The following is a 15,786-nucleotide window of genomic DNA, read 5'->3' on the forward strand; positions in this document are numbered from 1 at the left end:
AAAAGGTCAGAATTGCAAACCACTTAGCTGAATTAAAGCTCTATGAAGTCTAAACGAAGGAATGAAACTGGACAGAATAGCCCAGCATTAATCAAGACACCACAAATGACAACCGCAAACAACCATGTCAAAAATAAATGTCCTGTTTACAAACATATGGGGGTATGTGCTACCGAACAAGTCAAGAATCATACTTATGCAAACATACCAAATAGTATCCTAGACATCACTATTACTGCTGTCTTACCTGCAAGACAAACCCACTAGAGGTGGCAGCACAGTAGGACAATTATGAATGAGCATAAAATGCTAGCCTAGCCAGTGACACCCACAATTCATGACCAATTTTTTTATAATTCCTTCTCTAAAGAGATATTATTTTGGTCAATCAAACATAGTTTTATTGGTCGCCAATACTAGAAGGGCTTTCAATTACATTTAGATTAGGTTATATTAGATTTCCTACAGTGTGGAAATAGGCCCTTTGGCCCAACAAGTCCACACCGACCCTCCGAAGAGTAACCCACCCAGACCCATTTCCCTTTGACTAATGCACCTAACACTATAGGTAATTTAGCATGGCCAATTCATCTGGCCTGCACATATTTGGACGGTGGGAGGAAAACGGAGCACCAGGAGGAAACCCATGCAAACACGGAGAAAATGTGCAAATTCCACACAGACAGTTGCCTGAGGCTGGAATTGAACCTGGGACCCTAGTGCTGTGTGTAAAAAGTGAGGTCTGCAGATGCTGGAGATCAGAGCTGAAAGTGTGTTGCTGGTTAAAGCACAGCAGGTTAGGCAGCATCCAAGGAACAGGAAATTCGACGTTTCGGGCCAGAGCCCTTCATCAGGAATGAGTCCTGATGAAGGGCTCTGGCCCGAAACGTCAAATTTCCTGTTCCTTGGATGCTGCCTAACCTGCTGTGCTTTAACCAGCAACACATTTTCAACCCTAGTGCTGTGAGCCACCATGCCGCACAGTTACAGAAAGTCTTCTGTATCCATCAGCTTACGACTCACAAATTTGCCTCTCTGTGCCAAAAGTAAGTAGCAACAAAATTCAACTTCTGTGGGCAATATCACGTATCCACGAATCTTAACCTTCGCACTCAGATTTAATTTTGATCGGGGGTTCTCAGAAACTGAACTCTCATGCATATGGAGGAATGATTGTAATTGAATTTAAATTCCTCAACTGCCAGAAATATTGGTCCAGTATCATTACTTTTACACCATCAACTCTCATTCTGTAGAAGTCAGTACCAGATCCATTGTTTTTTCTGGTTTTTAACCAATAATTTAAACCATAATGTTGGGCATCATCAAATAGTTTCCTGATGGCTCAAAGGGAAAGGTGACTGCAGGAAGATATTTATGGACAGCTCACATTGGCAGGAAAATGGTAATTGAAAATCAATTCACAGCAAAGCAAGGTAATGCATCAGGGAGAGAAAAATGTTAGGATACAGAGAGTTGCAGAGAAACAGAGGGTCTTTGGAGTGCATGCCCTCAGATCCCTGAAGTTAGCGAGGCAGTTGGTTAAGAATACTTTATTAGTCCTGTAGATGATAGCAGGCCATTTCAGAGACAAAAGCTTCATTTAAATGCATGTAAACAAATTTCTAGACTATGTAATATAACCAGAATTCAAAACTAAACTATGTTTCTCATTCTTAACATAACTTAAAAAAATCAAATACACAACTACACATAGTTCTGTTGACTTTAAACCCACATTTCTGAATAACAACCTTGAATTTTCAGCACAGCATATGAAGTTCAAATATAGAGACATTATCTTAAGACACCACTGTCCTTAAATGTTAAACGTTCCTCTCCACAGACACTGCCATAATAATGCGTGTTTCTATAAAAGAATAATTTTCTTCACAATATAAACTCCTTCAGAGGTATTATCTTAAATATTGAAGAGACACGCAACTGACAAGAATTAACAATTTAATCTTAGTTAACATATTGGTTACACCACTTCTTACTGGAGAAATTACAGCAAAATAATCATCCAGATAAAGTATAAATGACTAGATACTAACAGGAATAGGCCAGTTGGAATTGAATGAAAATTGCAGTCATAGTTACAGAAGAGAATAAGCAGAATGATTACAGGTAAGGGAAACTGATCAGAGATAATTATGTAAACTGGGTACATTGTCACAAAAACACATTTAGAGATGGATAAGAATGCTGGTTTGGAGATTCCAAAGGAACTAAGTAGTTAGAGTGTGACTGTTACTTCACTTTATCAGAACTATACAGCCAAAGTGCATGATTTGCACTTAGAGGATAAATTCAGAAATATTCTGAAGCAAATGGTAAATCCAACGACAGATTTAAAAATACATCGTGTTTATGCCAATACACTCCAATGTAAATTAGGTAAAAACCTTATATTCAAAACTAAAGATTTTAGGATGCAGGTTACATAATTTGAGACATGAATAAAATAACAGATTGTGGAGGATGAGGTAACATGGAAATATGGTTCACAAAGCCATTAGAGTACTTCCTCGCCTCTGCTGATTTTGTCGTAGACTAATAAAGATTGATTGCTAGAGTTAATCAAAAATTCTATATTATTGTAGCATGCCACTAAGATGGTAAAGAGAATTAGTTGTCATATGTTCTTTTATCATATATTCTTCCGTAAATGTAAATTTACAGATTTTGCCAGTAAATACTGAAATAAGACTAAACACAATTGCATGCAACTTTTTAAGAGTGTGTCAATTTTCACATTTCAAACATACAGATTTTATTAGCTATAGGCAGCCATCACGTAGCTGTCACATGGTACAAGACATTCTAGAATGATTTGAGATGTTGTGCCATTATTTATAATGACAATGTTAAAATGCTAAAAACACTAAAATGTTTCCAACATAAATGAAGAGGCAAAACCATTATTTAACAATGCTGTATGTCCTTAACCAGGCATTACCTGCTTTAATCGATATCTGATAGAAACGCAATTTATACAACACAAACAAGGTATGCAATAAATTAACAAATTCTAATAAAAAGTATAATATAGGTAGGTTTTCACATTTCAAAACATCAATCTGATGATAAGCATTCAAAGGCAAGACTTTAGATACACTAGGACATTAAGGGGCAAAGGTTCAGAGTTAATATTTAAGCAAAACCTTGACCTTCCTACTTTAGAAAGATAAATTAAATGTTAACCCACTTTCTTTGAATCAAAGGCCAATAACCGTAATTCTTTTCTCCCCTACATTACATGCCAACATCAAGCAACAGAAAATACCACTGATTACAAAGCATGATTTCTCAGTCAGTCATGGTTAGCATTAGTGTTTGCACACAGATTTATACAGTACCTTTATACTATTCAAGAATACACCAAAGCAAACATGATGATTTCTGTTGTTTCAGCACCACTGGCACTGCAGAATTAAGATCAAACTAAACATTGTCATCGATATTACACAAGGGAACTGCAGCTAAGTCATGGAGTCACAGAGCTGTACAGCACAGAAGCAGACCCTGTGGTCCAACTCGTCCATGCTTACCAGATATCCTAAACTAATCTAGTTCCATTGGCCGATATCCCTCTTAGCCCTTCCTATTCATACAACCATCTAGGTGCCTTTTAAATGCTGTAATGGTACCAGCTGCCACCATGCCCTCTGGCAGCTCATTCGATACATGCACGCTCTCTGTGAAAACGTTGCCCCATACATCCCTTTTATATCTTTCCCCTCTCACTTTAAAGCTATGCCCTCTCAATCTGGACTCCTCCACACCAGGGAAAATACCTTATCTATTTGTCCAATCCACGCCCCTCGTGATTTCGTAAATCTCTATAAGGTCACGCCTCAGCCTCTGACGCTCCAGGGAAAACAGCCCCATCCTAACCAACCTTTTCCTACAGCTCAAATCATCCAACCCTGGCAACATCCTTGTAAATCTTTCCTGAACCCTTTCAAATATCTTTCCAATAGGAAAGGGACCAAAATTGCATGCAATATTCCAAAAGTAGCCTAACCAATGTCCTGTACAACTGCAACAAGACCTCCCAGCTCCTATACTTAATACTCTGGCCAATGAAGGAAAGCATGCCAAACGCCTTCTTCACTATCCTATCTACCTGCAACTCGACTTTCAAGGAACTATGAACCTGCACTCTTAAGTTCTGTTTGTTCAGAAACACTCCCTAGGACTTTACCATTAAGTGTATAAGTACTGTTATAATTTGTTTTTCCAAAATGCAGCACCTTGCGTTTATCTAAATTAAAATCCACCTGCCGCTCCTCAGACCATTGGCTCATCGGTCAAGATACCGTTGTAGTCAGAGGTAACCTTCTTCGCTGTCTACTACACCTCCAATTTTGGTGTCATCTGCAAACTTACTAACTATACCTTCTGTGTTCAAATCCAAACCATTTATATAAATGACAAATAGCAAGGACCCAACACAGATCCTTGTGGCACTCCACTGATCTCAGGCCTCCAGTCTGAAAACAACCCTGCACCACCTCCCTCTGTCTTCTACCTTTAAGCCAGTTCAGTATCCAAATGGCTAGTTCTCCCTGTATTCCATGAGGTCTAACATGCTATCCAGTCTCTTACGAGGAATCTTGTCCAACGCCTTACTGAAGTCCATATTGATCATGTCTACTGCTCTGCCCTCATCAATCCTTTTAGTTTCTTCTTCAAAACACCCAATCAAGTCCGTGAGACATGATTTCCCTTGCACAAAGCCATGCTGACAATCCCTAATCAATCCTTGCCTTTCCAAATACATTTAAATCCTGTCTCGCAGGAATCCCTCCAACAATTTGCCCACCACCAATGTTAGACTCACCTGTTTATAGTTCCCTGGCTTGTCCTTACCACCTTTCTTAAATCACGGCACCATATTAGCCAACCTCCAGTCTTCCGGCACCTCACCTGTGACTATCAATGATATAAATATCTCAGCAATCACTTTCCTAGCTCCCCACAGAGTTCTAAGGTACACCTGATCGGATTCTGGGCAGTTATCCACCTTTATACCTTTTAAGACATCTAGCATCTCCCCTTCTGTAATGTCACCATCTATTTCCCCACATACTATATCTTCCATGTCCTTCTCCACAGTAAACACTGATGCAAAATACTCATTTAGTATCTCCTCCACCTCCACACATGCATTGCCTTGCTGATTTTTGAGGGGCTGAATTCTCTCCCTAGTTACCCTTTTGTCCTTAATATATGTATAAAATTCCTTTGGATTCTCATTAACCCTATTTACCAAAGTTATCTCATGTCCCCTATTTGCCCTCCTGATTTCTCTCTTAAGTATACTCCTACTGCCCTTATACTCTAAGGATTCTTTCGATCTCTCCTGTCTATCTGACATATGCTCCCTTCTTTTTCTTAACCGAACCCACAATTTCTCTCGTCATCCAGCTTTCCATACACCTACCATCCTTTCCTTTCACCCTAACAGCAATATACTGTCTCTGTACTTTTGTTATCTCATTTTTAAAAGCTTCCCATTTTCCAGCCATCCCTTTACCTGCAAACATATGCCCCCAATCAGTTTTTGAAAGTTTTTGCCTAATACCGTCAAAACTGATCTTCCTCCATTTAGAGCTCCAACTTTTAGATCCATTCTATCCCTATTTTAAAACTAATAAAATTAGGGTTGCTGGTCCGAAAGCGCTCCCCTACTGACACCTTAATCACCTGACCTGCTTTATTTCCCAAGAGTAGGTCACGTTTTGCCCCTTCTCTGATAGGTACATCCACATACTGAATCAGAAACTTTGCTTATACACACTTAACAAATTCCTCTCTATCTAAACCCTTAACAGTACGGCAGTCCCAGTCTATGTTTGGAAAGTTAAAATCCTCTACCCATAGCCACTGTATTACTCTTACAGATAACTGAAAATGCTGAAAATGTGTTGCTGGAAAAGCGCAGCAGGTCAGGCAGCATCCAAGGAGCAGGAGAGTCGACGTTTCGGGCATGAGCTCTTCTTCAGGAAGTCGACTCTCCTGCTCCTTGGATGCTGCCTGACCTGTTGCGCTTTTCCAGCAACACATTTTCAGCTCTGATCCCCAGCATCTGCAGTCCTCACTTTCTCCTAGATAACTGAAAATGCCTTACAAACTTCCTTCGCAATGTCCCGCTACTAGGTGGTCTATAATACAATCCCAATAAGGTGATCATCCCTTTCTTATTTCTCAGTTCCGCCAAATAACTTCCCGGGATGTGTTCCAAGGAATATTCTACCGAAGTACAGCAGTAAGCTATCCCTCATCAAAATCGGCACTTCCTCTCCTCACTTGTCCCCCTTTCTAACCTTCTTGCAGCATTGTGTTCAGGAACATTAAGCTGTCAGTCATAGATCAGAGAACATTACAGCGCAGTACAGACCCTTTGATCCTTGATGTTGCGCCATCCTACGAAACCAATCTGAAGCCCATCTAACTTATACTATTCCATGTTTGTCCATATGCCTATTCGATAGCCATTTAAATGCCCATCTACTACTGCCGCAGGCAGTGCGTTCCATGCCCCTACTACTCTCTGAATAAAGAAATTATCTCTGACATCTGTCCTGTATCTATCACCCCTCAATATGAAGCCATGCCCGCTCATGCTAGCCATCACCATCTAAGGAAAAAGGCTCTCACTGTCTACCCGATCTAACCCTCTGATTATCTTACTTGTCTCAATTCAGTCACCTCTCAACCTTCTTCTCTCTAACGATTACAGCTCAAGTCCCTCAATCTTTCCTCTTAAGATTTTCCCTCCATACCAGGCAACATCCTAGTAAATCCCCTCTGAACCCTTTCCAAAACTTCCACATCCTTCCTATAATGCAGTGACTGGACAATTACCTCATTTTTTTTTGCACTAAACCCTGTTTGCCACCTCCCAACCCACTTCTGTAGCTTATCTATATCCCGTACTTACAACATCTTTTGGCACTATCCACAACTGTCCTGACCTTAGTGTTGTCCGCAAATTTACTAATCCACCCTTCTATGCCCTCATCCAGATCATTTAGAATAGAATCATAGAATCTTCCCTGTAGTCCAACAAATCCATACCAATCCTCCCCCCTTCCCCCCCCCACCACCCCCACCCCCCAAGAGTAACCACCCAGACTCATTCCCCTACCTTATTACTCTACATTTACCTGTACTAATGCACCTAACGTACACATCCCTGAATACTATGGCAATTTAGCACAGCCAACTCACCTAACCTGCACATCTTTCGATTATGAGAGTAAACTGGAGCACCTGGCGGAAACCCACGCAGACACAGGGACAATGTGCAAACTCCACACAGTGACCCGTCTGGCGCTGTAAGGCAGCAGTGCTAACCATTAAGCCACCGTGCCACCCATTTAAAAATTTTTGTTATTTTGACAAACACCAGTGCACTCAAAACAGATCCCTGTGGTACACCACTAGTAACTGAACTCCAGGATGAACATATCAGAACTACCACCCTGTCTTCTTTCAGCTTGCCAATTTCTGATCCAAACTGCTAAATCATTTCAATCCCATACCTCCATATTTTGTGCAGTAGCCTACCATGAGGAACCTTATCAAACGCCTTACTTAAATCCATGTACACCACATCAATGGCGTTACCCTCACCCACCTGTTTGGTCACCTTCTCAAAGAACTCAATAATGTTTGTGAGGCACGACCTATCCTTCACAAAACCCTACTAACTATCCCTAATCAACTTATTCCTATTGAGATAATTAGAAATCCTATCTCTTATAACCTTTTCCAACAATTTACTCACAACTGGAGTAAGGCTCATTGATCTATAATTACCAGGGTTGTTTCAACTCCCCTTCTTGAACACGGGAACAAAATTTGCTATCGTCCGGTCTTCTGGCACTATTCCTGTGGACAATGACGACATAAAGATCAAAGCCAAAAGCTTGGCGAAGTCCTGCCTGGCTTGCCAGAGAATCCTAGGATAAATCCCATCTGGCCCAAGGGATTTATTTATTTTCACACTTTTCAGAATTTCACTTCCTCCTTATGAACCTCAATCTCATCTAGTCTCATAGCCTGTTTCTCAGTATTCTCAACAACATTGTCTTCTTCCAGTGAGAACACTGATGAAAAATATTCATTTAGTGCTTCCCCTATCTCCTCCGACTCCATGCACAACTTCCCACTACTGCCCTTGATTCGCCCTAATCTTACTCTAGTCATTCTTTTATCCCTTACATACCTACAGAAGGTCCTGCCCATTCCTGAGCCATGTTTCTGTAATTACCAGTCCCACATTCCTAACCATGCACCGAGTTCATCTACCTTCCTTGTTAGACCTCTTGCATTGAAATAAATGCAGTTTAATTTATCAGTCCTACCTTGTTTGCTGCTTTGTTCCTGCATGCCCTGACTGTTTGACTCACCCCTTTTCCTACCTGTACCAGTCTCAGATTGATTTCTTTGCTCACTACTTCCTTGGGTCCTAACCCTCCACCTTACTGGTTTAAATCGTCTCAAGCAGCTCTAGCAAATCTTCCTGCCAGAAAGATTAGTCCCCTTCCAATTCAGGCACAATCCATCTTTTTTGTACAGGTCACATCTACTCCAGAAGGGATTCCAATGATCCAGAAATGTGAACCCTTCTCCCCTGCACCGACTGTTCAGCCACGCATTCATCTGCTTTATCCTCCTATTCCTACTCTCACTACCTCATAGCACCAGGAGTAATCTAGATATTACTACCTTTGAGGACATCCTTTTTAAACTCCTGCCTAACTTTCTATATTCTCGCTTCAGTGTGTACAATGATCTTCTGCTGGTCCCTCTCCCCTTTGAGAGCATTCTGCATCCTCTGAGATTTTGTTGATCCTGCCACACCATTCTGATTTTTTGCTGGTGGCCACATAAACATCTGTCTGTGCTTTTGACTAGAGAGTCCCCAATCACATTCGATCGTTTGGAACCCGACATATCCCCTCATTACATTAGAGCCAGTCTCGATACTAGAAATTTGTCTGTTTGTGCTACATTCCCCTGAGGGTCCATCACCTCCTACATTTTCCAAAACAGCATGTGTTTGAAATGGGATTAGCCACAGAAAACTCCTGTATTACCTGCCTACCCCTCCTACCTTACTTGGAGTTAACCCATCTACCTGACTGTATCTGTGGCTTTTCACCCTTCCTATAACTGCCATCATCAACACCTCCATCTCCTGTAAATTCCTTATTGCCTCTATCTGCCACTCAAACGGATTGCAAATCCTATCAAAGATACTTCCTGCAGACACAATCATCAGTAACATGGAAACTCTATCTAAACTTCCATATCTGATAAGAAGCGCACATCACTCTACTAAAGGTCATCTTTGCTCCTTCACAATCTACAGACCCAGAAAACAGCACCGTTTTTTTCCCCTAAAAAACAGAGCTCCAGGCTAACTTAGTACATATGGTTTACATTTTAAAAATTTAATCAAGAGACAGATCGCAATAAAACATATAATCAAGAAATAACCCACTCTACTCACCACTGTAGACTTACAGCAAGGTTACACTTAAAAACTATGCACTTGTGTGTTCCTGTGCTGTGAGCTCTCCCACACAGGTTCCTCCGAGGTCAGCTATGAATTTTGCTGTTTTGTTACTTTTCCTTAGATGCACGCTGATGTCCAGAAATACATGAACTTGAACAGCAAAGGCAGTAACTCTGCAGATTCACTGCTGTGTCAGTTAGCAGTGTAGACTTCTTTATCTCTCTCCCTCAATGACCATGTAGTCACTGCCTTTTGTCTGTCTTCCTCCTTTTAAAAGTGCCATTGTTTTGATCTTTTCCCCCCAAAGTTCCAAAACAATACAACATATAAAACAGTAATTGCTGCTCCTGGAATTTGAGGGAATCACTTTCAATACATAAAATACCTCAAAAAAAGGAGTTAAAAATCACACAACACTGAGTTATAGTCCAACAGGTTTATTTGGAAGCACTAGCTTTCAGAGCCCTGCTCCTTCATCAGGTGGTTGTGGAGAATATGATTGTAAGACACAGAATTTATAGCAAAAGTTTAGTGTGATGTAACTGAAATTATATATTGAAAAAGACCTGGATTGTTTGTTAAGTCTGTTATCTTTTAGAATAACCATGTTGGTTTCAGATCTTTCATATTTAAAAAGTGACATTCTCAAGTGAACTTTAACAACTAGTGTCATGTTAGCCCAGATAATGTATTGAAGGTGTGAGCATCCCTGTGCCACAATGGTCACTGATTCTAATCTAAAAAACGGATTTACAGACTCTTTACATGGATTTGTGCAGTTTTTGAGCGTAGTAAAATGTACTTGGGTTTATGTCACACTACAGATGACCCCATTGCACTACACACACACACACAGACTCTCTCTCTCTCTCTCCCTCTCACAGACACACACACACACACACTCACGTAGACCATCTCTCATGTGCTCACATACATATTCTCGCAAATTTGATTTGGAGATGCCGGTGTTGGACTAGGGTGTACAAAGTTAAAAATCTGATGAAGGAGCGACACTCCAAAAGCTAGTGTGCTTCCAATTAAACCTGTTGGACTATAACCTAGTGTTGTGTGATTTTCATCTCACAGATTTATACACCTTTACACTCACATACACACACTCTCTCACATTCACTCATAACTCCCCCCATCCACCCCGACACACACACACATACACATATAGGTTTATGGGGTGAATTTGTACGTGCAGAATCACATTTTACTTTGCTCAAAAACTGCATGAATCCATGTAAGATTCTGTAAATCTGTTTTTTGGATTAGAATCAGTCTGATCATTGTGGCACAGAAAGCCTCACACCTTCGATACATTATCTGGGTCGACATGACAGCAATTGTCAAAGATCACTTGAGAATGTAACTTTTTTAAAAAAAGATTCGCAATTTAGATATGAAAGAACTGAAACCAAACATGGTCATTCTAAAAGATGAGAGACTTAACAAACAACCCAGGTCTTTTTCAATATATAATTTCAGTTACATCACATTTAAACTTTTGCTATAAGTTCTGTGTCTTACAATCGCATTCTCCACAACCACCTGATGACGGAATAGTGCTCCAAAAGTGCTTCCAAATAAACCTGTTGGACTATAACCTGGTGATGTGCGATTTTTAACTCTGTATACCCCAGTCCTACACCAGTGTCTCCATTTCAAAAAAGGAGGAGCTCCCACAGCCACAATTTCTTTCCCCTCCACCATCTTGGATTAGCATTCAATGATACAAAACAATCGTGGTCAGACAAAATAGATATGGCCTTCAAGTCCGAAATCCATCTCAGGATAAGTTGCAAGGGTATTATGTGAAATGAGTTGGAGTAGCCTTAATCAATTCCTACTGGATATGTATCAACTGCCAAAAGTAGCCTTAATTTGACACTAATCTTCAATCTCACTCCAAAGCACAATGGCTAGTTTCAAAAACAAAACAAAATTTACTCATTTGCTGTGTAAGGTACATTTCTGAAGGGGTGCTAAAGTCTGGAAACAGGCTCTCCAGTCTGCTTTTGCATTTAATTAGATCATGACTTATCTGCAGCTGAACTCCATTCACTTGCTTTAGCCCTTGATATTGTTATAGCATAAACTGAAATCAATTCAGTGTTGAAAAACCCACTGACTGTCCCAGGTCTGACAATCCCAACAGGCAGAGAATGTATGGAAAAAGATTTCCTGTCTTTTCATGTGGGTCTAACCCTAACTTTAAAATTATGTCTCCTCATTCTCAATGCCCCTGAGGAAACAGTTCTGTCTTTTAAACATTTTAAGCACCTCAGTTTAACTCCTCAGTCCTTTCATAAAGCACACGCCAACTAAAGCAAACAACCATGGCTGCTGGAGATGTGAAATAAAGAAGTGCTGGAGAAACTGAGCAGGTCTGGGAGATGGAAGTTCTGAAGAATCACATCAGACTGAAAACATTAATACTGTTTCGCTCTCCACAGATGCCACGAGACCTGCTGGGTTTCTCCACAACTTTCTGTTTTTAATTCAGAATACAAGGCATATTTAGTTTACAAAGTCTTTGTAAGTTAACAATATAAACTCAGGAACATTCTGGTGGATCTGCATTGTAAACTATTTTAATGGCAATATTTCCTTCCTGAAGTTCACAACATTGAATTGGATGCTGCATTCGAAATGGGATCTGACAAAGGCTTGATATAAATAAGAGTGAGGCCCCCATTGGGATTGTGTAGCTAAGGGACCACATTCAGAGGAGTAGGCCTCTGTCTCCAATTAAAATATGACTTATTAATTTTTATACCACGATATACAAGGTAGCATGTTTAATTTTAAGATGGGAACTTGAAAACAGAAACATATATTACATCTTTGCATTTCAAAGAACAAATCCAGTAAATTACTACATTCATATATTTTACTGATTTTACTGTGGAGGCAATAGCTTAGTGGTATTATCGGTGGACTTTTAATCCAGGGACCCATGTAATGTTCTGGGAACCCAGGTTCAAATTTTGCCATGGCCGATGATAGAACTTGAATTCAACAAAGATCTGGAATTAGGAGTCTAATGATGACCATGAATCCATTGCCAGATTCTTGAAAAAGTCCATCTGGTTCACTAATGCCCTTTAGGGCATTAGAAAAGTATCACACCCTATTCCTGCCATCCGAACCAGTCTGGCCTACATGTGACTCCAGAGCCACAGCAATGCAGGTGACTTTTATCTGCCCTCTGTGGAATTAGGGATGGGCGATAAATGCTGACCTAGCCAGTGACACAGTCATCCCATGAAACAAATTAAAAAACTAAATTGTAACTGTGAAGCATCTGACAACTATTAGGTTGAACCAGTACGAAAAGAATCTGCTTAAACAAATCAGTGGGATTTTCAAGCCATTTATATTTGACTTGAAAAGATCTAAATATAAATTGATATTACTTGTGGGAAAGGAATGTTTTAAAACCTAGCAGTTTCAAGAAGGCAGTTTACCAAAGTACAAAGTTTGAGGGGCACAGACAGGATAGACGGAGAGGAACTTCTTTCTGTCATTTGTACAGTCATGAAAAGGAGGTGCTGATGTTGGACTGAGATGGACAAAGCTAAAGAAAAGCATCGCACCCTACTCCTGCGATCCAACGTTTCCCATGGTTAGCCCACCTAATCTGAACACTGCAGGCAATTTGGGAATTGCTATCTATAGCAGCACTTATTGGCCATTGGGTGGCACGGTGGCTCAGTGGTAAGCACAGCTGCTTCACAGTGCCAGGGACCTGGGTTCGATTGTAGCCTTCATTAGGAATTTGCATGAAATCCCCATTTCTGTGTGGGGTTTACCTGCGTACTTCATCAGGGTCTTTTGCCCGAAACATCGATTTTCCTGCTCTTCGGACGCTACCTGACTTGCTGTGCTTTTCCAACACCACACTCTCCGCACTAAGGCGGTGAGTTCCAGATCAGAGTGGTACTGGAAAAGCACAACAGGTCAGGTAGCATCTAAGGAGCAGGAGAATCGACATTTCAGGCATAAGCCCTTCACCAGGAATGAGCCCTTCTCATTCCTGATGGAGGGCTTATGCCCGAAATGTCGATTCTCCTGCTCCTTAGATGCTGCCTGACCTGCTGTGTTTTTCCAGCACCACTCTAATCTAGACTCTGGTTTCCAGCATCTGCAGTCATTTTTTTCTAGCAGTTGGCCTATACCCTTGTATGGTAAAAACAATGAGTAGAATAAAATGACATTTCGATGACCAACGGCAGACACGATGGGCCGCAGGGCCTCTTTCCGTGTTTTAGAAGGGGCCACCACTTTTTCCAGACCAATTAGGGGCCAGCGACGCAAACATCTCACGACTGATGTTAAGAAACAAGGTTGGTTTCTTTTTAACTCAACTAACACAGGAGAATTGTACACAAGTATTACCAACACTATCTCAGATTTTACTGTATAATTAAGTTAACTAAGACAGGGGTGCGACTAACAAAAGAAAAGATGTTTAATTTTAAATAAACACTGACATGCCGACTCCACCAGAAGGTACAATGTGGTACCTGAAGTGGGTTGGGGGAGTTCAGTCTCGGGGGAATGGCATACAGCCAGTTTCCAAGCGCCATTTGGACCTCGCTTGAACTCCAGCTGCAGCAATAAGGCACACATCTCTAACAGGTTAATTATAAAATAAAATTCAGAGCGAGAAGACGCTCGTTTAATGTTTGCTCATCAATGTCGAATTCCTCACGGGGATGGATGAGACGCAGGATTTTTTTTGGGGGGGGGGCAAACAGGCTCCAGCCCCTCCCCTTTCCGCTCCCACTAACTTGTTTACGGAAGAACGAGACTCTTGACGGACAGCCCGTGCGGCCAATCGGAGGAGCTGAAACCGCACGGCCGGCGGCGCTGGAGCAATCAAGGGGAAGAGTCCGCTGGCCCCTCCCCCCACGCCCAACCCGGACAACCAGCGGGTTTGGTTGCACCGAGAAGGCCCGATCCTGGAGGCTCGCGTAACTCCCCCCGCCCCCACCCTCCCACATACCGGTTACACGGCCCGGCACACCCGCACTCTGACCCCGACCCCACCCCCTCCCGGGTTGGGGGGGCAATATAAGAATCAAGGGGGGGGGAAAAGAAACAGGCAGGCGCCAATGACCAATCCGCCGCGATTAATAACAACTGAAATAAATCGAGATCCAACCGACGTACCCAGAAATGATCGACGAACTGCGACATGTTGGAGCCGTCGTCGCCCGCTCCTGCTCCTGTCTGATGTTGGCCTGCTCTCGGTTTCACGGAGAGAGGGCGGCGGGGGGCGGGGGGTGAGATAAACAGGAATGATTTGTTCTGTTGGCTGTCGTCTTGTATTTTTTTTTCTTTTATTTACAGATGAGATGAGGTGTCGTTTCCTTTCCTAAAAGAAACGAGTGAGAGGAAGCGCGACGCCGCAGTGGAAAATTCCCGCGGCGCTGCCACTGTCCGTCCGGCCGGCCCCAGAGCAGCCTGTCCGCACGGCGCGTGCACGCGGACGAGCGCGGCGCGGCGCTGCGCGCGCGACTTCCCCTCCCCCGGCACGCGTCTGCGGGAAGAGCGCGCAGCTCGCCACAAAACGGCGTCTATATCTACCACAACGTAGAACAGAGTGTGAGTAAACTGCAGTAGGGGGGACACACAAATAGTGACCTCCTCAACCCCTTTTCCCTAATTCCGGAAAATAAAAGGAGTGCTTTCTTGTAAATGCAAACTTCCTAAACCTCTACACGTAACTTTATAAGTTAAATACATTACCAGCTCACAGCAGCTATCACACCCGACAAAGTCACAATCATCTCAAACTTGCTGTTGGATTGCGGTGTACAAAAGTTAAAAATCACACAGCACCAGGTTATAGTCCAACAGGTTTAATTGGAAGCACACTAGGTTTCGGAGGGACGCTCCTTCATCGGGTGGTTGTAGAGGACACAGAATTTATAGCAAAAGTTTATAGTGTGATGTAACTGAAATTATACATTGAAAAATACCTTGATTGTTGAGTCTTTCATCTGTTCGAATACCATGATGGTTTCACTTCTTTCATGTATAAATCACAAAACTTTTTAAATTTTTTTAATAATCACAACACCAGGTTAAAAAGTTGCATTCTCAGGTTAACTGTAACAATTGGTGTTAGCCAGACAATATGGTGAAGGTGTTAGCCTCCTGTGTTCTCTGTCTGTGCCATAATATTTGGACTGATTCTAATCAAAAAAGTGAGATAAGAGTCTTACATGAATTCA

The 15,786-nt window shown here is 41.7% G+C and overlaps 1 protein-coding gene across 1 annotated transcript in view; it reads right to left on the bottom strand.

The window, feature by feature from the left end:
• Window positions 1-15,031, bottom strand: part of fcho2 (FCH and mu domain containing endocytic adaptor 2) — a 202,094-nt gene extending 187,063 nt beyond the window's left edge. The window contains exon 1 of the mRNA XM_060836174.1: window positions 14,720-15,031. Within this exon, the coding sequence (XP_060692157.1) occupies window positions 14,720-14,746 (27 nt within the window). The 5' untranslated portion in view covers window positions 14,747-15,031. The remainder of the gene's footprint in view (window positions 1-14,719) is intronic.
• Between the last annotated feature and the right edge of the window lie 755 nt (window positions 15,032-15,786).

Source organism: Hemiscyllium ocellatum, chromosome 2 (genome assembly GCF_020745735.1).
Source record: "Hemiscyllium ocellatum isolate sHemOce1 chromosome 2, sHemOce1.pat.X.cur, whole genome shotgun sequence".
Lineage (NCBI taxonomy): Eukaryota > Metazoa > Chordata > Chondrichthyes > Orectolobiformes > Hemiscylliidae > Hemiscyllium > Hemiscyllium ocellatum.